Below are 23839 nucleotides of genomic sequence, written 5' to 3'. Positions count from 1 at the left end.
GAAAATTTATCTATTTTGTTTAACATTTGTTTTTTCCTTTAAAATTAATTTTGTTGACAGAAAATTTAACTTCTATTTTTTATTGAAAGTTAATATTTTTAGTTGAAAATTTAACTATTTATTTGAAAATTAATTTATTTTGTTAAAGATTCGTCTTTTTGGTTTTAAAATTCATCTCTTTTGGTAAAAATTTGATATTCTTAATTTGAAATATTAAATATTATATTTATTATTGAGGATTCATGTTTATACGTTGAAAATTCAACCATTCTGGTAAAAATGTAATTGTTTAGTTGAAAATTCAATTTTTTAGTTGAAAATGTGACTATTTTGTTGAAAATTCAACTGTCTTCTGAAAAAAATCGTCTTCTTGTTTTATAATTAACCTAGTTTGTTAAAAATTAAACAATTTGATTTAAAAAATCATTTTTGTTTAAAAATTCAACTATTTTGGCAGAAAATTAACTTTTCGTTAAAAATGTATCTTCTTTATTTGAAAATTGAACTTGAAAAATTAATATCCCATTTTTTAAATTATTTTTTTACCTAAAAATTTACATATTTCAATTGAAGACTCATAATTGTCGTTGAAAATTCATCTACGGTTGAAAATTTACCTATTTTGTTTAAAATTATTTTTTTCTTTTGTAAAAAATTAATCTTGTTGGCTGAAATATCAAACTATTAAACTTTTATTCAGAACTCGTTTTCGTATGTTGAAAATTCAACTATTTTGTTAAAAAGTTGATTATTTAGTTGAATTTGTACCTATTTTGTTGATTTTTTTTTTAATATCAAATATTAAACTTTAATTTAAATCATTTTAGTTTCCAATTCATCTCCTTGATTGAAAACTTAACTACTTTGACAATAATTAATTTTTCTTTCGTCTAAAATTAATTTTTTTATCTGAAAATGTAACTTTTCCATTTTTTGTTAAAAATTAATATTGTTTAGTTAAAAATTCAACTACTTATTTGAAGATTTTATATTTTTATATTTTGTTGAAAATACCATTGTTTAGATGAAAATTCAACTATTTTCTAGAAAGTGTAACTGTTTTGTTGAAAAATAAATTCTTTTTGTAACATTAAATATTAGATTTTTAGTTTAAATCGTTTTAGTTGTGAAAATGGCCTTTTTTAATTAAGAAAAAATAACAATTTTATGAATAAAATTGATAAAAACAGAAAAGGGCTTCTTACAATTAAAAATAAAAAAACGCTGAAAATTAAACTTTTCTTCCTAAAAATTCAATAAAAATAGTACAACTTGAAAAGTACAATTAGTTACAAATTTTCCCTCGTTCAATTCAATAAAAAATGTAAAAATAAAAAAATTATCCTTCTTCTAATCCATAAAATATTGTAAATAAAAGTTTTTTCTTTTCCAACTCAATAACTTTTTTTTTTTTTAATTTCCTTCTTCGAATTTGTAAAATATTTAGAATTCGGAATTTTCTCGCTCCGAACTCAATAAAAATGTTGAAAATAAATAATTACCCTCTTTCAATTAAGAAAAGAATCCAAAACTTCATCTCGACCAACTGCATCAAAAATTAAGAAATAAAAAACTTTTCCTCTTTCAATTCAGAAAACGTAGAAAATGAAAAATTCTTCCCTTAAACTCAGTAAAATGTTAAAAAAAGACAAAAGAGCTTCTTTCAAATCAGAAAAAATAACCGAAATTTTATCAATCAAATAGATAAAAATAGAAAAGGTCTGATTAAGAAAAAACTGGAAAACTAAATTTGCACTTTTTCAATTCAATAAAAATAGTACAAATGATAAATTTCCCCTTTCAAAAATTGCATAGGTTCCCAGTCAATAAAAATGATGCAAACAAAAAAGAGCCTCTTCCAATTAAAACACAAAATATCCTTGTTCAAATCCATAAAATATAGAAAACCAACATTTCTTCCTTTCCAAATCGATAAAAATATATTTTTTTAAATGTCCCTCTTCCAATTAACAAAATATTCAAAATTTTCTCGCTCCCAACTCAATAAAAATGTAAAAAAAAAAAAATTGAAAAACTAAATTTCCACTCTTTCAATTCAATAAAAATAGTACAAATGAGAAATTGCCAGTTTCCAAAAAATCCATAGGTTCCCAGTCAATAAAAATTATAAAAACTAAAAAAGGGCCTCTTCCAATTAAAAAACAAAATATCTTTATTTTAATCCATATAATATTGAAAACCAAAATTTCTTCCTTTTCTAATCGATAAAAATTTTTTTTTAAATGTCCCTCTTCCAATTTTAAAAATATTTGAAATTCTAAATTTCCTCCCTCCCAATTCAATAAAAATATTTAAAATAAAAAATTACCCTCTTGCAATTTACAAGAAAAAAAACTTTGTTTAGAAATAAAAAACTTTTCCAATTCAGAAAAAAGTCGAGAATAAAAAATTCTTCCTCGAAACTCAGTAAAAATGATAAAAATAAATAAAAGCTCTTTTAATTCAGAAATAAAATAAAAATTATCCTTCTTCTAATTCTGCAAATATTGATAAAAAAAATTTCTTCCTTCCCAAATCAATGAAAATCTATTAAAAAATTCCCCTCTCCATTAAAAATGTTAAGGATATAAAATTACCCTCTTCAAATTCAGAAAAAATCCAAACTTTCTCGCTTCCAACTCTATACAAAATTTAAAAAGATAAAAAATTGAAAAACAAAATTTCCACCTTTTCCATTCAATAAATAGTATAAATAAAAAATTACCCTTTTCTAATTCATTTAAATTTTTCAATAAAAATCCCTCTTTCAGTTTAAAAAATATTTAAAAATCGAAATTTTCTCGCTCCCAACTCAACAAAAATGTTAAAAATAAAAAATCACCCGCTTACAATTTAGAAAAAAAGAAAACTTCGTCTCTTTCAACTATAAAAAAGTGTAAGAAATAAAAAACTTCATCTCCCAATTTCGAAAATTGTAATTAAATAGTAATTAATAAATAAAATTTGAAAAAATGGAAATCCACAATTTTCTCACTACAAATTCAATAAAAATAATAAAAATACAAATTTATCCTTCTAACCCATAAAATATTGAGAACCAAAATTTCTTCCTTCTCAATTCGGTGAAAATCTTAAAAACCCAAATATATCCCTCTTCAAAATTAGAAAATATTTAAAATCAGAAATTTCCTTACTTCCAAATCATTAAAAATATTAAAAATAAAAAATGACGCTCTTCCAATTCAGAAAAAATCCAAACTTCGTCCCTTCCAACCCTATACAAGATTAAACAATTAAAAAATTAAAAACTTTTTCTTTTGCGATTCAGAAAAAAAGACGAAAATGGAAAATTCTTCCCTTAAATTAGTAAAAATCCCAAAAACAAATAAAATCGCCTTTTTCCATTCAGAAAGAAAGAAACAAATTTTTTCAATGAAATTGATAAAAACAGAAAGGGACCTCTTCCAATTAAAAAAATAAAACTACTGAAAAACAAAATTTCCACACTTTCAATTCAATAAAAATAGTATAAATAAAAAATTACCCTTTTCCAACTTAAAAAATATTTAAAAATCAAAATTTCTTCACTCCCAACTCAACAAAAATGTTAAAAATTAAAAAATCACCCGCTTAAAATTCATCTATGGTTGAAAATTTGCCAATTTTATTCAAAATTAGTTGTTTTTTGTAAAAAATTAATCTTGGTTGGAATATCAAACTATTAAATTTTGATTGAGAATTCGTTTTTGTATGTTGAGAATTCAACTATTTTCATAAAAATCTAATTATTTAGTTGAATTTGTACCTTTTTTTTTGATTTTTTTAAAATATCAAATATTAAACTTTAATTTAAATCATTTTAGTTTCAAATTCATCTCCTTGGTTGAAAACTTACCTGTTTTGTTAATCATTCATTTTTCTTTCGACTAAAATTAATCTTTTTATCTGAAAATGTAACTTCCATTTTTTGTTAAAAATTGATATTTTTTAGTTGAAAATTCAACTACTTATTTGAAAATGTTGTATTTTATATTATTTATTTTTATATTTCATATATTTTTGTATTTTGTTGAAAATTCGTCTTTTTCCTAGAAAAATTATCTTGTTTGAAAATTCGTTTTTTGTATTTTTTGTTTGTTTGTAATATCAACTATTACATTCTTTTTTTGAGAATTCATCTTTGTATGTTGAAAATTAAACTCTTTTCTAGAAAGTATTACTGTTTTGTTGGAAAATCATTTCTTTTTTTTTAATATGAAATATTACAATTTTTAGTTTAAATCCTTTTAGTTGTAAATTAATTTCTTTGGTTCAAATTTTACCTATTTTGTTGAAAATTCACTGTTATTTTTAGTTTAAAATTAAAATTTTTTGTTAGAAAAGTAATCTTCTTGGTTTGAAATTTTCTCTTCTTTAGTTAAAATTTCAACTATTTGTTTGTAAATTATTCTGTGTAGATTGAAAATTCAGCTATTTGATTAAAAATTAATTTTTATGTTGAAGTTTAATCTTTTTTGTTTCACCTTAGTAGGCAGAAAATTCAAGTATTTGGTTAAAAATGCAATCATTTAATTCAAGATTTTATTATCTCATTAAAATTCAAGCCTTTTGTTAAAAACTCATCTTTTTGGTAAAAAATTTCACTTTTTTGCGGAATATTCGTCTACTTGGACAGAAAATCCATCCTTTTGGATTGAAAATTCAGTTGTTTTTTTTTACTTTTTTTTTTTTAATGTAATTACGTGGTTGAAAATGCTACTCTTTTCGGTGAAAGTTCCATCTTTTTCGTTTGAAAATTCGACCGCGTGGTTTAAAATTCAACAATTTAGTTTAGAAAAAAAGCTATTTTGTCGATGTCATTTTTTTTAATAAATTGGAAATTTTCTAATTTTATTCAGAAATAATTTTTTAATACCCTATGTAAAATATTATCTCTTAAAAATCTTAAATTTTAAAATAGTTACCAAAAAATCTGGGCATTTTGAAAATTAATTTTTTTGGACACCCTCACATACCTAATTAATTCTAGAATACAAATAATTTGATTCCCTCTAAAGTATAAAGTAGGCCATTTGTAAACATTGAAATTTTTATTGCACAGGTGATTTAACAGAGTATCTTTGCTTTCGTGAAAGAAAACAAAATTAAATAGAATGTGCAAATTTAATGATAGCCTAAGCTTATTTTATGATATCTACCAAAACTATTTTTTTTTTTTGTACAGACATCACATACGCGTAGAGTAAAAATGCATTCAGCTTGAAAAAATTAGTATCAAAATATTATAAATTGCAAAATTCAAATCCTCGCTTAAAAAAATGTTAAATTATCGTGGTGCGGACGAAATTGATATTTGTGAGGTATAGATAGGATTGAAAGGCGTTCAGTGAAAAATTGAGATCTTCCGGTTATTTCATCCCGAAAAATTAAGAATAGAATGAGAATGAAAATTGTCTAGCCTTGAGACATTTAGTCCAGTTTCTCGATTCCTCCATTGTAGGCATAATCTGCTTTATTATGCATTATTAGTCGATTATCCACAAAATAAAATGAATCCGATCTTGTTTCGAAGGGATTCGCGATCATTTCTGCAACTGCAAAAAATTCGATTAATTTTGATGCTTTGGTTTCGAAAATAATTTTTTATAAATTGAAAAACCTACCCAAATCGGTGGAGAGTGTAGGAAATTCGTAGATATGCTCGCAAGTATTTTTGCTGTTAGGTATGCAAAATCCAAATTCGAAATCGAAAGTTTTCAGCAGTCTATCGCGGAAAAAGTGTCGCTCTATCATTCTTAGATTATTAACTGGTTGATTTCCAACTAAAAATTCTACTGTAGCACCGACAGTTTTTAATTTGAGAAATTGAGGTGTAAATTGATATCGAACAAATCGTCCAGCGTTTGGATCTAAACGACCAGTTTCCTCGTGTTGTGGTTCCTTGCGAGGTTCTTCGCGTTCTTCTGCTTAAAATTAATTAATATTAGTTAGATAATTTTTGTATCAAATTAAATTCTTTAATTATTTTTAAAATAGAGATTAATTTGATGTTTGTTCTAAGATTTCGAGAATAGAATTGTTGATTTTACTTACCACTAACTTGAGGCTTTGCAATTTCGAATAATACTGTTTCTGTTTCAAGATCTCGAATTTGAAATCGAGTAAAGTCTATTTCATAGGTATTTGCTTCTGGACAACACAAGTATTCTGAAAATGAGTAAAAATGGAAAATTCGATTTAAAATTTGATTAATAGATTCATAGTTAAATTCTTTTATTCAATTTCAAATATATTGTTCAGTATAATTCTCAAGTTTTCCACTTATAATCCATTCAATTTGAAATTTTGTAATTAAAGAAGAAGAATTTTTTTATTATTCAGCAATATTTTACTCTTCATTTTGGATAAGCAATTTTAAATCCAGTATTAAGAACTGATCAATTTTAAACTGAATTTCAATCGTTACAGTTAAACAATTCTTAATTTATAAATGTAAATGGAAAAAATTATTAATATGAAGTTACTTAAAATAAAAATAAATCTTATCAAAAGACTTATAAAATAAAATTCTAATACTTAAAGAAAGGAGGGAAATTTTGGTATTCAATGCTTTTCAAATTGGATGAAATATTTTTTTTACTTTTTTATTGAGTTGAAGGCGGGCAAATTTGTTATTTTTTAAATTTTTGTTTAGTTAAAAACGGGTAAAAATTTATATTTTAACTTTTATTGTATTGACAGAGAGAAATTATATATTTTTAAGATTTTTTGAATAGGAAGAAAGATTTTTTTTAACATTTTTTTTTAAAAGCGACCATTTTTTCTAACATTTTTATTGAGTTTAAGGAAAGGGTGGTTTGTTTTTATTTATTTTTTAATTAAAAAGGGGAATTTTTTTATTTGTATCATCTTTATTATGTTGGACGGCAGGATATTTTGGTTTTTATTATTATTTTTTTTTATTTGGAAAAAGGATTTTTTTTTTCTTTTTGAGATTTTTGTACAGTTGGAAGCGAAGAAATTTTGAGTATTTCTTTTTTATTCTCTTATGGAAGATGCCTGGGTTTCAATTTTTTTAATTGAAAAAGAACTTTCTTGTTCTTAAAATTTTTATTGAGTGCAAAATGGTGAATTTTTTATTTTTAACATTCAGATGAAAGAGGGGAAAATTTTATTTCCAATTTGGTTTTGAATTGGAAGAGAAATTTTTGTTACTTTGAAGATTTTTATAAAGTTGTAAACGACGAAATTTTGGTTATTACTTTTTTTTAGTTGGAAGAGACAGTTTTTAGCTGTTTAGCCTTTTTATTAAGTTGCAAGGGGAGAGACTTTTATTTTTTATTTTTTCCCCCTAATTTTATAGAGGATCATTTTTTATTTTAAATATCTTTATTGATCTGAAAGGGAGGTAATTATTTATCTTTCTTTTTTTTAAATAGGTTTTTTTTTTTATTTCTAAGAGTTTTAGCGACTTGGAAGGGAGGAAATGTTTGCAAATAATTTATTAGAGTTGGAGGCGACGACATTTTGATTTTTTTTTTCTAAATTGGGAGAAGCCATTTTTTAGAGCATTTTTAGTGAGTTAAAGGCGGACGATTTATATTTTAAATCTTTTTTCTGCATTGGAAGAGCAAAATTTTTGTTATTTTTAACGTTTTTATTAAGTTGGAAGGACGGAAATTTCGATTTTAAAATATTTCTGAATTGGAGAAAGTACTTTTTTTGTTTATATGAAATGGTAAAAAATAAAACATCCTTCTTCTAATCCATAAAGTACTGAAAATACAATTTTCCTTCTTTTCAATTCGATACAAATCTCAAAAACAAAAAATGTCCCTCTTCCAACCTAGAAAAAAACTTTATTCTAAATTTCCTCCCTTCCAAATCAATAAAAATGTTAAAAACCAAAAATTGCTCCCTTTTAATTTAAAAAAAAAATGAAAAGTCCCCTCTTTTCATCTGAAGCAGAAATGATCACAAAAAAGGGAATAATAAAAAATTTTCCTTTTTTAATCCATAAAATATTGAAAACCAAAATTTCCTCCTTTCCAATTCGATAAAAATCTTAAAAAGAAAGAAACAATGTCCCTGTTTCAATGCAGAAACAATTAAAATTAGAAATTTCCTCCCCTAAAACTAACAAAAATGTTAAAAATAAACATTCCAATTCCGAACGAAAATTGAATTTCCAACTTTATAAAAAATAAATAACTCTTCCAGCTTAGGAAAAAGTCTAGAAATAAATGGTCTTCCCTTAAACTCAATAAAAATAATTAAAAGAAAATTAAATGGCACCGTTAAAATCAGAAAAAAGAACCAAAATTTCCTCATCAAATTTGATAAAAACAAAAAAGCGCCTCTTCCAATTAAAAAAAATAAAAAACAATTGAAAACAAAAATTTCCCCCTTCAATTAAATTTTTTTTAAAATATCCTCCTTGAAAACCATACAATATTGAAAACCGAGATTTCCTTCTTTCCAACTCAATAACAATCTTAAAAATAAAAAATGAGCCTTTTCCAAGTCAGAAAAAACAACCGAAATTCGGTACCATCCAAAACTATAAACAAAATTTTAAATAAAGAACATGTCTTCCAATTTAAAAAGAGTTTCAAATTGAAATTTTTCCCGCAATAACTCAATAATAATGTTAAAAATAAATCTTTTTCATTATATTATTATAACGAAAATTGGAAATGAAAAATCTCCCACACCCCTTAACTCAATACAAATACAAATCCATAAGATATTGTAAACAAAAGTTTTTTCCTTTCCAACTCAATACATTTTTTTTAAATGTCCCTCTTCGAATTCAGAAAATATTTAGAGCTGGGAATTTCCTCGCTCCCAACTCAATAAAAATGTTGAAAATAAACAATTACCTCCCTTAAACTCAGTAACATTTTAAAAAGAGACAAAAGGGCCTCTTTCAAATCAGAAAAAAAATAACCGAAATTTTATGAATAAAATTGATAAAAACAGAAAAGGGCATCTTCCGACTAAAAAAAAAATTGAAAAACTAAATTTCCACTCTTTCAATTCAATAAAAATAGTACAAATGAGAAATTGCCCGTTTCCAAAAAATCCATAGGTTCCCAGTCCATAAAAATTATAAAAACAAAAAAGGGCCTCTTCCAATTAAAAAACAAAATATCTTTATTTTAATCCATATAATATTGAAAACCAAAATTTCTTCCTTTTCTAATCGATAACATTTTTTTTTAAATGTCCCTCTTCCAATTTTAAAAATATTTGAAATTCTAAATTTTCTTTGCTCCCAATTCAATAAAAATATTTAAAATAAAAAATTACCCTCTTGCAATTTACAATAAAAAAACTTTGTTTAGAAATAAAAAACTTTTCCAATTAAAAAAAAGTCGAGAATGAAAAATTATTCCCCGAAACTCGGCAAAATGTTAAAAAGAAATAAAATGGCCTCTTTCAATTCAGAAAGAAATAACACAAATTTTATCAATGAAATTGATAAGAATAGAAAAGAGCCTCCTCCAATTAAACAAAATCTGAAAAACAAAATTTCTACCCTTTCAATGAAATTAAATTGTACAAATAAAAATTATCATTTTCAAAAATTTCGTACCTTATAAATCAATAATATTTATAAAAACAAAAAAGGGCCTCTTCCAATTAAAGAAAATGGAAATTCAAAATTACCCCTTTTCGAATTCAATAAAAATAGTTTTAAAAAATAACCTTTTTCTGATTAATAAAACATTAAAAACCAAAATTTCTTCGTTTCCAACTCGATAAAAAAATATATTGTTAAATTTCCCTATTCAAATTTAGAAATATTTACAATTTCAAATGTTCTAGTTCACAACTAAATAAAAATGTTAAAAATTAACCCTCTTCCAATTCAGAAAGTCAAAAATGAAAAATTCTTCCATTAAACTCAGTAAAAATGTTGAAAAGAAATAAAAGGGTATCGCCTCTTTCAATTCAGAAAAAAATATAAAACATTTTCTAAATAAAATTGATAAAAACAGAAAATAGCCTCTTCCAACCCTCTTCCAACTGAAAAACAAGTTTTCTCTCTTCCAATTCAATAAAAATAATAAAAATGTATCCTTCTAATCCATAAAATATTGAAAACCAAATTTTTTTCTTTTCCAACTCCATAAAAATATATTTTTTTACATGTCCCTTTACCAATTTATGAAATATTTAAAATTGGAAATTTCCTCGCTTCCAACTCAATAAAAATGTTAAAAATAAAAAATAACCCTCTTCCAATTCAGACAAAAAAACTTCGTTTAGAAATATGAGACTTTTCCTCTTAAAATTCTGAAAAAAAGTCGAGAATGAAAATTCTTCCATTAAACTCAGTAAAAATGTTAAAAAGAAATAAAATGGCCTCTTTGAATTCAGGAAGAAATAACAATTTTATCAATAAAACTGATACAAACGGAAAAGGGCCTCCTCCCATTAAAAAAAAATGTCCATCCTTTCCCAATTCGGTAAAAATCTTTAAAAAGCATATCCCTCTTCCAATTTAGAAAATATTTAAAAATCGAAATTTCCTCGCTCTCAACTCAACAAAAATGTTAAAAATAAAAAAATTACTCGCTTAAAATTCAGAAAAAAAGAAAACTTCGCCTCTTCCAACTATAAAAAAGTGTAAGAAATAATAAACTTCATCTCCCAATTTCGAAAATTGTAATTAAATAGTAATTAATAAATAAAATTTTAAAAAATGGAAATCCACAATTTTCTCACTACAAATTCAATAAAAATAATAAAAATACAAATTTATCCTTCTAACCCATAAAATATTGAGAACCAAAATTTCTTCCTTCCCAATTCGATGAATATCTTAAAACCCCAAATATATCCCTCTTCAAAATTAGAAAATATTAAAAATCAGAAATTTCCTCGCTCCCAAATCATTAAAAACATTTAAAATAAAAAATGACGCTCTTCCAATTCAGAAAGAATCCAAACTTCATCCCTTCCAACCCTATACAAAATTAAACAATTAAAATAATAAAAAACTTTTTCTTTTACGATTCAGAAAAAAAGACGAAAATGGAAAATTCTTCCCTTAAACTTAGTAAAAATGCCAAAAACAAATAAAATCGCCTTTTTCAATTCAGAAAGAAAAAAAAAAAATTTTTCAATGAAATTGATAAAAACAGAAAGGGACCTCTTCCAATTAAAAAAATAAAACTACTGAAAAACAAAATTTCCACCGTTTAAATTCAATAAAAATATTTTTAAAAAATATATCCTTTTATTAATTCATAAAATATTTAAAACCAAAATGTATTCCTTCCCAATTCGGTAAATATCTTTAAAAAGAATATCCCTTTTCCAATTTAGAAAATATTTAAAAATCGAAATTTCCTCGCTCCCAGCTCAATAAAATGGCAAAGATCAAAAATTACCCTCTTCCAATATAGAAACAAAAGAAAACTTCATCTTTCAATTTAGAAAAAAATGAAAAATTCTTTCTATAAACACAGTTAAAATGTTAAAAAGAAACAAAATAACCCCTTTTAATTCAGAAAAAAATAACCAAATTTTTATCAATTTAAATGATAAAAACAAAAAAAAAGAGTCTCTTCAATAACAAAAAATGTAAATTCAAAATTCTCAATCTTCCAATTAAGTAATAATAATAATAAAAATAAAAACTTATCCATCTTTTAATCCATAAAATATTGAAAAGGAAAATTTCCTCCTTTCCATCTTGATAAAAGTTTAAAAACTAAAGAAATGTGCCTCTTTAAATTTATTTAAAAAATATGAATTCTTAATTTCCTTCCTTCAAATAAAATAAAATTGGTAAAAATAAAAAATTACCCTTTTCCAATATTGAAAACCAAAACGTCTTCCTTCCAACTCGATAACATTTTTTTTTTAATGTACCTTCACCAATTTATAAAATATTTAAAATTCGAAATTTCTTCGCTTCCAATTCAATAAAAATGTTAAAAATAAAAATAACCCTCTTTCAATTCAGACAAAAAAAACTTCGTTTAGAAATATAAAACTTTTCGTCTTACAATTCAGAAAAAAGTCAAGAATGAAAAATACTTCCATTAAACTCAGTAAAAATGTTTAAAAAAATAAAAGGGCATATTTCAATTCAGAAAAAAATATAAAAAATTTTCTAAATAAAATTCATAAAAACAGAAAATAGCCTCTTCCAACCCAAAAAAAAACAACTGAAAAACAAATTTTCTCCCTTCCAATTCAATAAAAATAATAGGTACAAATAAAAAATTACCCTTTTCCAAAATGTCATACCTTCCAACTCAATAAAAAACAAAAAGGGCCTCTTTGACTTAAAAAAAATTGAAATCCAAAATTTCCCTCTTCCAATTCAATAAAAATATTTTTTAAAAAATATCCTTTTTCTAATTCATAAAATAATGAAAACCAAAATGTATTCCTTCCCAATTCGGTAAATATCTTTGAAAAGAATATCCCTTTTCCAATTTAGAAAATATTTTAAAATCGAAATTTCCTCGCTCCCAGCTCAATAAAATGGCAAAGAATAAAAAATTGCCCTCTTCCAATATAGAAAAAAAAAAAGAAAACTTCGTCTCTTCCAACGATAAAAAATGTAAGAAATAAAAAACTTTATCTTCCAATTTAGAAAAAAATAAAAAATTGTTCCTATAAACACAGTGAAAATGTTAAAAAGAAACAATATAACCCCTTTTAATTCAGAACAAAATAAGCAAATGTTTATCAATTTAAATGGTAAAAACAAAAAAAGAGTCTCTTCAATAACAAAAAATGTAAATTCAAAATTTTCAATCTTTCAATTAAGTAATAATAATAATAATAAAAACTTATCCATCTTTTAATCCATAAAATATTGAAAAGGAAAATTTCTCCTTTCTATCTTGATAAAAATTTAAAAACTAAAGAAATGTCCCTCTTTAAATTTATTTTAAAAATTTGAATTCTTAATTTCCTTCCCTTTTCCAATTTAGAAAATATTTAAAAATCGAAATTTCCTCGCTCCGAGCTCAATAAAATGGTAAAAAATAAAAAATTGCCCTCTTCCAATATAGAAAAAAAACTTCTTTTAGAAATAAAAATAACTTTTCCAATTCAAAAAAAAAAGTTGAGAATGAGAAATTCTTCCCCGAAACTCAGCAAAAATGTTAAAAATAAATAAAATGGTCTCTTACATTTGAGAAAGAAATAAGAATCCAAATTCCATACCTTCCAAATCAATAATATTTACAAAAACAAAAAAGGGTCTCTTCCAACAACAAAAAGCTGAAAAACAAATTTTCTCCCTTCCAATTCAATAAAAATAATAGGTACAAATAAAAAAATTACCCCTTTCTAAAATTACATACCTTCCAATTCAGTAAAAATAATAAAAATAAAAAATTATCCTTCTTTTACTCCATAAAATATTGAAAACCAAAATTTCTTCCTTCCCAATTCGACGAAAATCTAAAAAACCAAAAAATGTCCCTCTTCAAATTTAGAAAATATTTAAAATCAGAAATTTCCTCGCTCCCAATTCAACAAAAATATTGAAAACAAAAAATCACCCGCTTGCAATTCAGAAAAAAAGAGAAAAATTCGTTTTTTGCAATTATAAAAAAATGTAAGAAATAAAAAACTTCAACTTCTAATTTAGAAAAAAATGAAAAATTCTTCCTATAAAAACAGTGAAAATCTTAAAAAGAAACAATGTAACCCCTTTTAATTCAGAACAAAATAAGCAAATGTTTATCAATTTAAATGATAAAAACAAAAAAAGAGTCTCTTCAATAACAAAAAATGTAAATTCAAAATTTTCGATCTTGCAATTCAGTAAAAAAAATTAAAACTTATCCATCTTCTAATCCATAAAATATTGAAAACGACAATTTCCTCCTTTCCAACTCAATAAAAAAATAAAGAAATGTCCCTCTTCAAATTTATAAAAAAATTTTAATTCGTAATTTCCTCCCTTCGAATAAAATAAAATTAGTAAAAAAAAATTACCCTCTTCCAATTGAGAAAAAAAGACGGAATAAAGATGCCAAAAAGAAAATTTTTTTTGAGCGACTTTGAAAAATGTTTACAAACCAGGAAACCCCGAGAAATCACTGAAAATTTGGTTCCTCGATTAAAGCTGCCACCTTAAATATAGCTTATAAAAAATATTTCATCGAGAGACACGTAATCATAGAAAAAACACTTACTGTCAGTGATAGTTGGAAGTCGAAGAACCATGTCAGGTGAAATGTAAATTTTTTCAACATTTCCGTTGGCATTGTCTTTCTCTTCTTCACTTGTATTGAGCGATTCATTATCGTTGCCCTTTTCTCTCACGACACTCATTATTGTCACTATATTTTTACAAAATTGCCTTTTCTGAACTGCAATAAATAAAAGAATTGTTCAATTCTTTGCGCTTTCAAAGCTTTGATTTTTACTTTTTCATTTATAAAGCAGAGACGTTAACAAATGCATTCTTTTTCCAACTAATTGATCACCTGGACACGAGTTGTTGGTCAAACACAGTCGAGCAACATCTCTGAATATTTTATTAGTTAATTATTAGAAAAAAATCGATTTAAGTGCGTTAATTAAACATTTTAAGCACCTTTCACTCGTGAAAAATTCACAATTGGACGAATCATCGCTGAGAGTTCCTAGTGATTTTTTGTTGTTGAGATTGCACTCTTTTTCACCAGAGAGTGAAAAAGCCTTTATATCGCGGACCGTCGGATAGCCGGGATAACATAACCTCAAAATATTTCTGCTCGATTCACCAGCTGAAAATGATAATATATTTAAAATGATACTTAGATTCTTTTGGTTTTAACTTTAATGGTCACTACTAAACCTATATTTGTACTGATCAAGTGAAATTACGAAAATGTTTGCCACTAATGTGAATATTCGAGTTGTCAATTCAGTGCTCCGAAATTACGCGAGAGGAATTCAATCTAATGATTCACTTTTAGATGGTTGTAGTAACGTTAGAAATAGAAATCCAAGGAATCTGGAGCTCTTGAGGATTGCCAGGAAACCCGTAGGATGGACCCTGGAGAAACCAGGTCGACAATATTGGCACAGGTAATTTTGTAGAGGTTATGTCACTTTTAATTTTACTCGCAATTTCAAATAAACAGAAAGTTTCGCGTTTTGGCAATTGTTTTTAATGTTAATAATTAAAATGTTCTATTTCTGCCAGATTGGTGCTTACAAAATCTTCTCGGTATGTAACTTTAGAAGTTCATCACTTTGAAAATGGGCCAGTCATTTCTGCATCGACAAAAGAATGGGCTCTGAAGAAACAACTTTACAAGTTCGTAAATATTTAATAATTATTCTGAGGTCTGAAAGATCTTTTTAATATTTAAATCATTTTTTTTTATTTCAAGCAAAAAATTGTATTTTCCAACTAAAAAAATTGACTAATGAAAAAAAATTATTTTAAACAAAATATATGCATTTTCAAATAAAAAATATAAATCTTTAACCAAAAACAAAAAGGATGAATTTTTAAACAAGAGGCTTAAATTTCTACGATAAATACGAATTTTCAACCAAATAGTGGAATTTTTAATTAAGAAAGAAGAAACACAAGTAAATTTTTATTTTATTATATTAATATTAAAAGCTTATTATTTATTATCTATATTTTTTTTAACTTCCCTCCTCCAATTTAGAAAATATTTAAAATTCGATATTTCCTCGCTCCCAACACTATAAAAAATTTCCTTCTTTCAATTCAGAAACAAACCAAAACTTTGTCCTTTTCAACTCATCAAAAAATTTTAGAAATAAGAAACGTTTCCTCTTCCAATTCAGGAAAAAATAAAATATCGAAAATTATTTTCCTAAGCACAATAAAAGTTTTAAAAAGAAACAAAAAATTGCTTCTTACAATTCAGAAAAAAAAAATCATCAGAATTTTATAAATAATAATGATAAAAACAGTTTAAAAATTTGATTTTTTAACGAAAAACATTAAATCAAAATTTAATTTTGAAAAAAAAAACAGATTAATTTTTAACCAAGAGGATTAAATTTCTACGAAAAAAACGAATTTTCAAACGAATATTAGAATTATTGACTAAGAAAGAAACAAACAAAAGTAAATTTTAATTTTAAAAAATGACGTTAAAAATGTATTATTATTTATATTAATTAATTCAAGTAAAGATATTAAGTTTAACTTAAAGTGAATCACACAAAAAAAGATTTTTTCTAACCAAAAAGATTTTTTTATACAAAATTTAAAAAATTTTCAACAAGGCATGAATTTTCAACTGAAAAAAAATGTAACCAACACTAGAATATTGGAAGTTTAGAGTAAAAATAAATAAATTACTTTTCTAACAACGAAATACTATTTTTCAATAAAATACGTGAATTTTCAAGAAAACAATTTATTTTTAATAAAAAGATGGATTTTAAATGAAAAATCTATAGTGTTTTAGAAAAAAATCTAATTTTAAATTTTAAAGATACATTTTTCAGCTCAAAAATAGAATAAAAATATATTTTTTTTTTTTTAATTGATTTGTGACAAAAAGAAAATACGAATTTTTAACCAAAAAGTTACATTTTCAATTAAAGGCATCAGTTTTAAGTAAACTGATTAATCTTAAAAAAAATGAATTTTTAAAAAATACATGAATATTTAACTAAAAAAGATATATTTTCAACAAAAACTAAAATATTTTTTTTCAAAGTTAAAAAAAAAGATTACTTTTCTACTATAAAAACGACGAATTTCCAACCAAATAGCTAATTTTTCAATAAAAATGTGGATTTTCTATGAAAAATGCAATATTTGAATTTCCATTAATACAAATTAATTTAAAAAAAAATTATTTTCCTTTAAAAATAAAACGAATTTTCCACAAACGATATACATTTTCAACTAAAAAATACAAATTTTCAATTAAAAAAGATACTTTTTCAACAAAAACTAGAAGTTGAATTTTCAAGCCAAAAAGTAGATGTCCTTTTTACAAAGAAAAAAAATTATGAATTTCCAACCGAATAGATCATTTTTCAATATAAAATGTGGATTTTGAACGAAAAATGTAATTGTTCAATTTTTAGTGAAAAAAAAACTTATTTTCTTTAAGAAAAAAAAAGAATTTGGAAAAAAAGACATAAATGTTTAACTAAAAAATACACACTTTTAGCCAAAAAATGGAACACTTATATTTTTTGCAACAAAACTTGATTTCTTGATCATAAAATACTATTTTTCGACAAATAATATGAATTTTCAACTAGAAAAGATACGTTTTAAACAAAAACTAGAATAAATGAATTTTTAAGTCAAAAAATAAATTACTTCTTTACAAAAAAAAAAACTAAGAAGTTTCAGCGAAATACTTAATTTTTCAATAAAAAATATGGATTTTCAATTAAATACACAATAGTTCAAGTTTCAGTACAAAAAATTAATCAAAAAAATATATTAATTCTCTTTTAAAAAAACTAATTTTTCACACTTAAATTTTGAACTAAAATTATAAATCGTTACCTAATAAATGGAATATTTATATTGTTTGTAAAAAAAGTGGATTTTTCTGTCAAAAAAGACCAATTTTCAACAAAATGCATGAATTTTTAACTAAAAAAGATACATTTTCAACAAAAACTAGAATAGTTGAATTTTCTAGTCAAAAAATTAGATTACTTTTCTACCAAAAAAACGACGAATTTCAAAAGGAATAGTTAACTTTTAATAAGAAATGTGGATTTCCAATAAAAAAAGAATAGTTCATTTTGGAAACAAAGAAATGCATTTTTTCAAACTAAAAACGACACCACTTTTAAACGAACAGAATAGATGAATTTTCAGTACAAAATTTAATTCTTAATCAAAAAAATAACATCATTTTCAACATAATAGTTAAATTTGTAATCAAGGAAATACATTTTCAACTAAAATGAATAAATCATCACGAAAGAAATCAATTTTAAACAAAGTAGGTCTACTTTTAAATAATTAGTTGAGTTTTCAACTAAAAAAGATTAATTCTTAACGAAACATGTAATACATCAAATTGTAAATTCAAAATATTTTTATTTTAAACAACTAAAAAGTTGAAATCAACCAAAACAATTATATTTATTTTTATAAATAATAACTTCTATTTTTCTAATTATTAACAGTTTATATTTAAATTTAAATAATAAGAAATTTATTTTCCGTTTTTGATTATTAAATTTAGAGTAATTGATTAATAAATTATTTATAATATAGATAAATTTTATAGATACAAAATTTGGCAATAACATTTTTTTTCTAATTTTTAAAAATTAATTTTAAAAAACAGTTAAACCTAAAGAGATAAAATTTCCAGGAAAAAGTTAATTTTTAACGCAAAACTTGATATTTTCTTATAAAAATAGTTGAATTTTAACCGAAGAAGACCCAGTTTGAACAATTTAAAAATAATTTCAGGCCCTCCGACAGTGCAGCCTACATCAATTTGGGAAGACTAATGGCACAGCGTTGTCTCGAAAGTGGAATAACATCAGTGGTGCCTGTGCCTAATGAGAACAAAAATAACAAGATAAATTTGTTGCTAAATGAGCTGAAAAATTCCGGCATGATTCTCCGAGAACCAATAACATTTTCAACTCCTGCACCCTGGAACAAAGGCGACCAAGCTAAGCCCTGGGAAATTCCTCTCTAATTTTCAGATCGCCTTTCGCATTTCCGTAATATTTAACAAAATCTTGTCAATGTAAAAGTTTATTAATTAGAATCGTTTTTCATGTACAGAAAGAAATATATAAGTACGCAGATATATACAAGACGTTTCATTCCGAACTCATCCATGCACCTTTTCCACAGAAAGAAAATTAAAAGTCTTGATAACTGTGACAACTCATAAGAAATAACTGATTAATTAAACCTGTTTCACATCTCTGCTCGACTCTTACATTATTAAATTTATAATATAATAAACAAAAGGGGAGGGGAAAAAAACAAAAATATATAATTACATTGTGGACACAGTCCTGGATTGTTTTTTTTGCCCTGGAGTGCGCCAACAATGTTCACAAACATTTGCAGCGATAAATTAATATTAAAGTATATATTACACAACTCTCCTGACTTCGAAAAATCTTTTCAGATAGTAAACTTGTCCAAGGGACATGCAAACGAGGACAGTTGCTTCGAAGAATGACCAAACAACCACTCGGAAGTTTGTGCTTTCATTGATGGCTCTGTGATTTCGGTCTCGAATCTGAAAATAATTTTTTTTTTATAATAATTTAATTGTTTATTGGTAAATTGATAAATGGTCGTTCAAAAACTATATCACAAAGAATTTTGTGTTTTTTAAACAAATAGTTGAATCTTCAAGCTAAAAAGAGAAACTTTTTAGAAGACAGTTGAATTTTCTACCAAGAAAAATGAATTTTCAATCTAGAGGGGCGAATTTTCAAAAAAAAAAAAAAAACAGATAAAATTTCGAAAAAAATACGATTTTTTAACAAAACAGTTGAATTTTCAAAATAATTTTAACTACATAGTTGAATTTTCTATTAAATAACTGAATTTTCTATAAAGAAGTTAATTGCCAATTAAACAGTTCCATTTACAGGATGGCCGTTTTAATCGATGAAATAAATTCCCGGTCATTTCCCGGTTCGCAAATATTTGTCACGGTCAATGAAATTAAAAAATGGAACACTAAAGCTACAAAATTTTCCACTTGAGGCAATCAAAACTGAGCTTTAAATCCGCATTATCATTTTCAATGCTCTAAATTGAAAAATCAATCTATGAACTTCAAAATTTTCAAAATTATATAATTTTAAGGAATTTTAAGCTAGAAACATCAAATATTGAAAAATTAAAAACATTTTAACTGAACACTTTTTAAATTAAAAATTCAATTTTTTTAAAATAGTTTAAACATCCTTGGAAAGATGCAAAATTTTATTTCAAAATCTTGAGAAATCTAGAAGTTGTCTTAAATTGGTTTTAAATTTGAAATTATTTTGGAAATTTTTTCAGAACTTCCAAAATATCTGTCAAAATGAATTGAATTTTTTCTATAAGTTTCAGAAAATCCTGCAAATTTTAGAAAACTTTTTTAAAATTTGGATGTATAAATAACAATTGAACATTTATTATTTGTTAGCGAAATTTAAGTAATTTTAAAAGATATGTAGAAGTTTTGAAAAAATTCAAACTTAATGTAAAACTTGGAATAATCGCCTAATATAAATAAAATTTAGATTTTCGAAGATTTTAAACAAAAAAATTTCTTAAGATTAATAGGAACATTAAAAATAATTTTTCATTTTGAAAAATTAGTTTAAGATAATATTTCAAAAGTTTTTCAAATATTTTAACAAAATTGTCAACAACGATTCTAGAAGATTTTAAGAAAACTTTCTAAAATTTGCATGATAACTTTTTATCTTTTTAAAACTCCTAAATATCTTTTAATAATATCCAAATTTTTTCTACAACTGTTCATTTGTAAATTATACATCAAAATTTAAAAATTTCACTTACAAATTAAGCATTTTTCAACTACAACAATTAAAATGGTAAAGTTCCAAGTTTAAAGGCTCTTCGAAATTTTAACGTTTCCAGTTTTTCTATGTCAAACAATTCAATTAAAGAATCTTTACTTTTAAATAATTGGATTCAATTTACTTGTCTTAAATAAAAATTCAAATATTGCTAAATATTCAATAATCAATCTTTTTTTTTCAATTTTCAAATTGAATGGGTTAAAATTGAATATTTTAGACTAGAACAATATTTTTAATTTGTTATAATCCTTTAATTAAGAATATATTATTATGAAGTTATTTTTAAGTTAAAAATAATAAACTTTCAGTCACACGTTCACATTTGTTTAATGACTAAGACTTTCAAATTGAAACCGTTTAAGTTTTAACGTTAAAATCTAAAAATCCTTAAATTTTGAACTAGTTTAAAATTGTTTTGTCAAATCTTTTTTTGTTCATTTTTTATTGCTTAAAGTACAGATAAATTAAAAAAAATGTATGTACTTATAAAATAAAAATGTTTTTATCCAAAATTTTCATCATCAAAGGCTTTTATTTTTTATTTGTTCAAATCTTTAAGAAAGGATTTAGAAATTCTTTAAATTAAAAATGTAAGCTTATAAATAAAAATTTTAAATGGAAAATTTGTATAGTAAAAAAATTTTGAATTACGCATTGTAAGCTAAATAATAGCATAATTGAAAAACATAAAAATTCCACTAATTATTTAAAAACTGTTAAAATCGAATGTGGGCAGATTTTTTTCTACAAATTTGTAAAATTCCCGGTCAAAACAAAAATTCACTGTCATTTCCCGATTTTTCCCGGTCTCAAAAAATTCCCGGTCCAGCGGCCATCCTGAATTAAATTCAGATAATTGAACTTTTAAGCCATGAAGATGAATTTTTGTCAGCAGGAAGTTGAAATTTCGTTTAAAAAATATCAAGTCAAAGAATGTAATACTTGATATTTCAACAAAAACAATACTTTAATTTTAAATCAAAATCAAAATTTTACCAAAAGAAATGAATTTCCAACAAAAAATGTAACAGTTGATATTGAAGCAAAAACAAATTGATTTTTAATTTTAAAAAATAACAGTTGAACTTTTGACCAAAAATGAGCCAATTTCTACCAAAAAAGTAAAAAAAATAAATTTTAACAAAGTATTTCAACGCCAAAAGAAGAATTTTATACAAAACAGTTGAACTTTTAACCGAAAAAAATCAATTTGCAACAAAATAGGTACATTTTCGACTAAATATATGAATTTTCAAGTTATATGATAAATAAACTGGAACAGTTAAATTTTCAGCAAAAAAAAATCGTTATTAATAACAAAAAAGAATTTTTAACCAGTGTTACTTTTTCAACCAGAGATCAATTCTTATCTAAAATTATGAATCTTGAAACAAACAAATTAAAAAAAAAATAATTCAACTTTTAGCGAAGCAGTTGATTTTTTTACCGAAACATCTCAGTTCAACAAAAATTTTAATTTTTATCCAAGCAGTTAAATTTTCAACCAAAAAGATTAGTTTTCTACCACAAAATACTAATTTTCAAGAATGAAGTTGAATTTTTTAACAAACAAAATTAATTATCAACGAAAAATGTAACAGATGCTTCATCTAAAAAATATTTTAATTTTGAATTTACAAAAAAACATTTAAATTCATCCAAAACAGGTAATTTTCTAAAAAAATATTTGAATCTTCAACCAAAATAGATTAATTTAAAACTAAAAAGAAAATACATTTTCAAACAATAGATGAGATTTCCAAAAAAAAAAGATTAACTTTCATTAAAACAATATAATTTTTAAGTCGGAAAGGCTATTTTTTACGAAAAAGTTAAATTTTCCACCCGAAAATATGGATTTTCAACAAGATAGTTAATTTTCAACCAAATAGTTGAATTTTAAACTGAAAACAATCCATTTTCAACCAAAAACGGAATAGTTCAATTTTCAGATAAAAAAATTAATACTCATAAATAAAAACGAATTTTCAACACAAATTTAAGAAAGTAGGTTATCTTTTAAACAAATGAATTAATTTTCAATTAAAAAAGATTAATTTTCAATCAAATTCCAACCCACATGACATCTTATTTTTTAACCAGAATAGTTAAATTTTCCGTCATCCAAAAAGGACAAATTTAAAAAAAATTCATTTTCAACCAAATAGTTAAATTTTTAACGGGAATACTTGAATGTTTAACAGAAAAATTAATAATTAAATATGTTTTTCAAAATATTTACTTTCAAACATAAAAAATAACTAAGTTGCAAGAAAATAGTTAATTTTTTAACCAACAGATGGATATTTGACAAAAAAAATGTATTTTTAACAACGTTCTTCAACTTTCAACGTAATAAATTAATTTTCCACCAAATAATTAGATTTTTTTCAGCCAAAAAGGTCATTTTTCTACAAAACAGTTGAATTTTTAATTAAAAACGATCTTTTTCGACTAACAATGGAAAAGTTAAATTTACAGTTTAAACAAATTAATTTCCAAACCATCTATAAATGAACTTTTAACCAAATAGTTCAATCTTTAAAAAAATGAATGCGGAACAGGATAATTCAACTTTCTACCAAGTAGTTTAATTTAAACAAAAATGAGTTCCCAATTATATAATATTTCAGTTAAAACTATTCGTTTTTTGGAAAAAAAAAAAATACTTTTTACACAAATGGTTACATTTTCAGCCAAAGAGATGAATTTTCGACTAAACTTGTAAATCTTCAAACAGCAAATTTTATTCTTTATTTAAGAATTTAATTATTGGACAAAGAAATGAATTTTTAACAAAAAATTTTTCAGTAAAATATTTGAATTCTCAAAATATATATATATATATATGTATATATATATATGCATGTATGTATATATTGAACAAACCAGTTAAATTTGCGATTTTTCTAGAAAACAGTTAAATTTGTTTTAAAAAAGTTCATTTTTATCCAAATAGTTGAAATTTAAACTAAAAATTATCAATTTTAAACCAAAAACGAAATAGTTGCATTTGCTATACACATTTTTTAGATATTCTCAACGAAAAAAAAAACAAATTTTAACAAAATAGTTAAATTTTGAACCAGAGACGGGTCTTCAACTAATAAAATAAATTTTTAATAAAAGTAGTTTTTTAACTTTTACCTATGAACTTAAATTTTTTAGCAAAAAAATGAATTATCAACGAAAAATGTGAGTTACTTCATCCAAAAGGTATTTTTCTTTTAAATAAAATACAGTTAAGGGCATGTGACAAAGCTAAATACCTATATTACCGACCACACTTTTTCAGTTCACTTAATGTTTTTTTGAACCTAAGAACTTTTTTTGTAAATAAAATATCAAGCTGAAACTTTGG

General features: G+C 23.8%; 3 protein-coding genes across 5 annotated transcripts in view; 1 reads left to right on the top strand and 2 right to left on the bottom strand.

Annotated features, from left to right (window-relative positions):
• Positions 1 to 5061: 5061 nt before the first annotated feature.
• On the bottom strand, positions 5062 to 14933 carry LOC117179607 (protein unc-119 homolog B). 3 transcript variants are annotated; one of them, XM_033371590.1, is made up of 6 exons: positions 14815 to 14933; positions 14543 to 14714; positions 14139 to 14315; positions 6055 to 6168; positions 5625 to 5927; positions 5062 to 5555 (listed from the first exon to the last, which is right to left on the bottom strand). In XM_033371590.1, the coding sequence occupies exons 2-6, from the start codon at positions 14577 to 14579 to the stop codon at positions 5431 to 5433; spliced, it is 756 nt and encodes a 251-aa protein (XP_033227481.1). In that variant the 5' UTR covers positions 14580 to 14714; positions 14815 to 14933; the 3' UTR covers positions 5062 to 5430. The 3 variants fall into 3 exon arrangements, with proteins under 3 accessions (XP_033227481.1, XP_033227482.1, XP_033227483.1); XM_033371591.1 differs by having other exon boundaries at positions 5625 to 5924; XM_033371592.1 differs by lacking the exons at positions 14543 to 14714; positions 14815 to 14933 and adding an exon at positions 14433 to 14450.
• LOC117179609 (39S ribosomal protein L18, mitochondrial) lies at positions 14650 to 18730 on the top strand. Its single transcript, XM_033371594.1, has 3 exons — positions 14650 to 15018; positions 15137 to 15250; positions 18380 to 18730. Exons 1-3 carry the CDS (start codon positions 14819 to 14821, stop codon positions 18612 to 18614), a joined length of 549 nt encoding a protein of 182 aa, XP_033227485.1. The 5' UTR covers positions 14650 to 14818; the 3' UTR covers positions 18615 to 18730.
• Positions 18658 to 23839, bottom strand: part of LOC117179608 (transmembrane emp24 domain-containing protein 2) — a 12666-nt gene continuing 7484 nt past the window's right edge. The window contains exon 3 of the mRNA XM_033371593.1: positions 18658 to 19172. Within this exon, the coding sequence (XP_033227484.1) occupies positions 19023 to 19172 (150 nt within the window). The 3' untranslated portion in view covers positions 18658 to 19022. The remainder of the gene's footprint in view (positions 19173 to 23839) is intronic.

Source organism: Belonocnema kinseyi, chromosome 9 (assembly GCF_010883055.1).
Source record: "Belonocnema kinseyi isolate 2016_QV_RU_SX_M_011 chromosome 9, B_treatae_v1, whole genome shotgun sequence".
Taxonomy (NCBI): Eukaryota; Metazoa; Arthropoda; class Insecta; order Hymenoptera; family Cynipidae; genus Belonocnema; species Belonocnema kinseyi.
This window is presented reverse-complemented; position numbering and strand designations above follow the sequence as displayed.

What these genes read in the sequence shown, in the direction of transcription:
- LOC117179607 (XM_033371590.1), bottom strand. Translation starts at nt 14,579, where the DNA reads ATGATTCGTCCAATTGTGAATTTTTCACGAGTGAAAG. An exon ending in TGCAAAGCCTCAAGTTAGTG is followed by an intron (nt 5,928 to 6,054) that starts GTAAGTAAAATC and finishes ATTAATTTTAAG; the next exon opens with CAGAAGAACGCGAAGAACCT. An exon ending in TACACTCTCCACCGATTTGG is followed by an intron (nt 5,556 to 5,624) that starts GTAGGTTTTTCA and finishes AATTTTTTGCAG; the next exon opens with TTGCAGAAATGATCGCGAAT.
- LOC117179609 (XM_033371594.1), top strand. Translation starts at nt 14,819, where the DNA reads ATGTTTGCCACTAATGTGAATATTCGAGTTGTCAATTCAGTGCTCCGA. An exon ending in GGTCGACAATATTGGCACAG is followed by an intron (nt 15,019 to 15,136) that starts GTAATTTTGTAG and finishes TATTTCTGCCAG; the next exon opens with ATTGGTGCTTACAAAATCTT. An exon ending in CTGAAGAAACAACTTTACAA is followed by an intron (nt 15,251 to 18,379) that starts GTTCGTAAATAT and finishes AAATAATTTCAG; the next exon opens with GCCCTCCGACAGTGCAGCCT.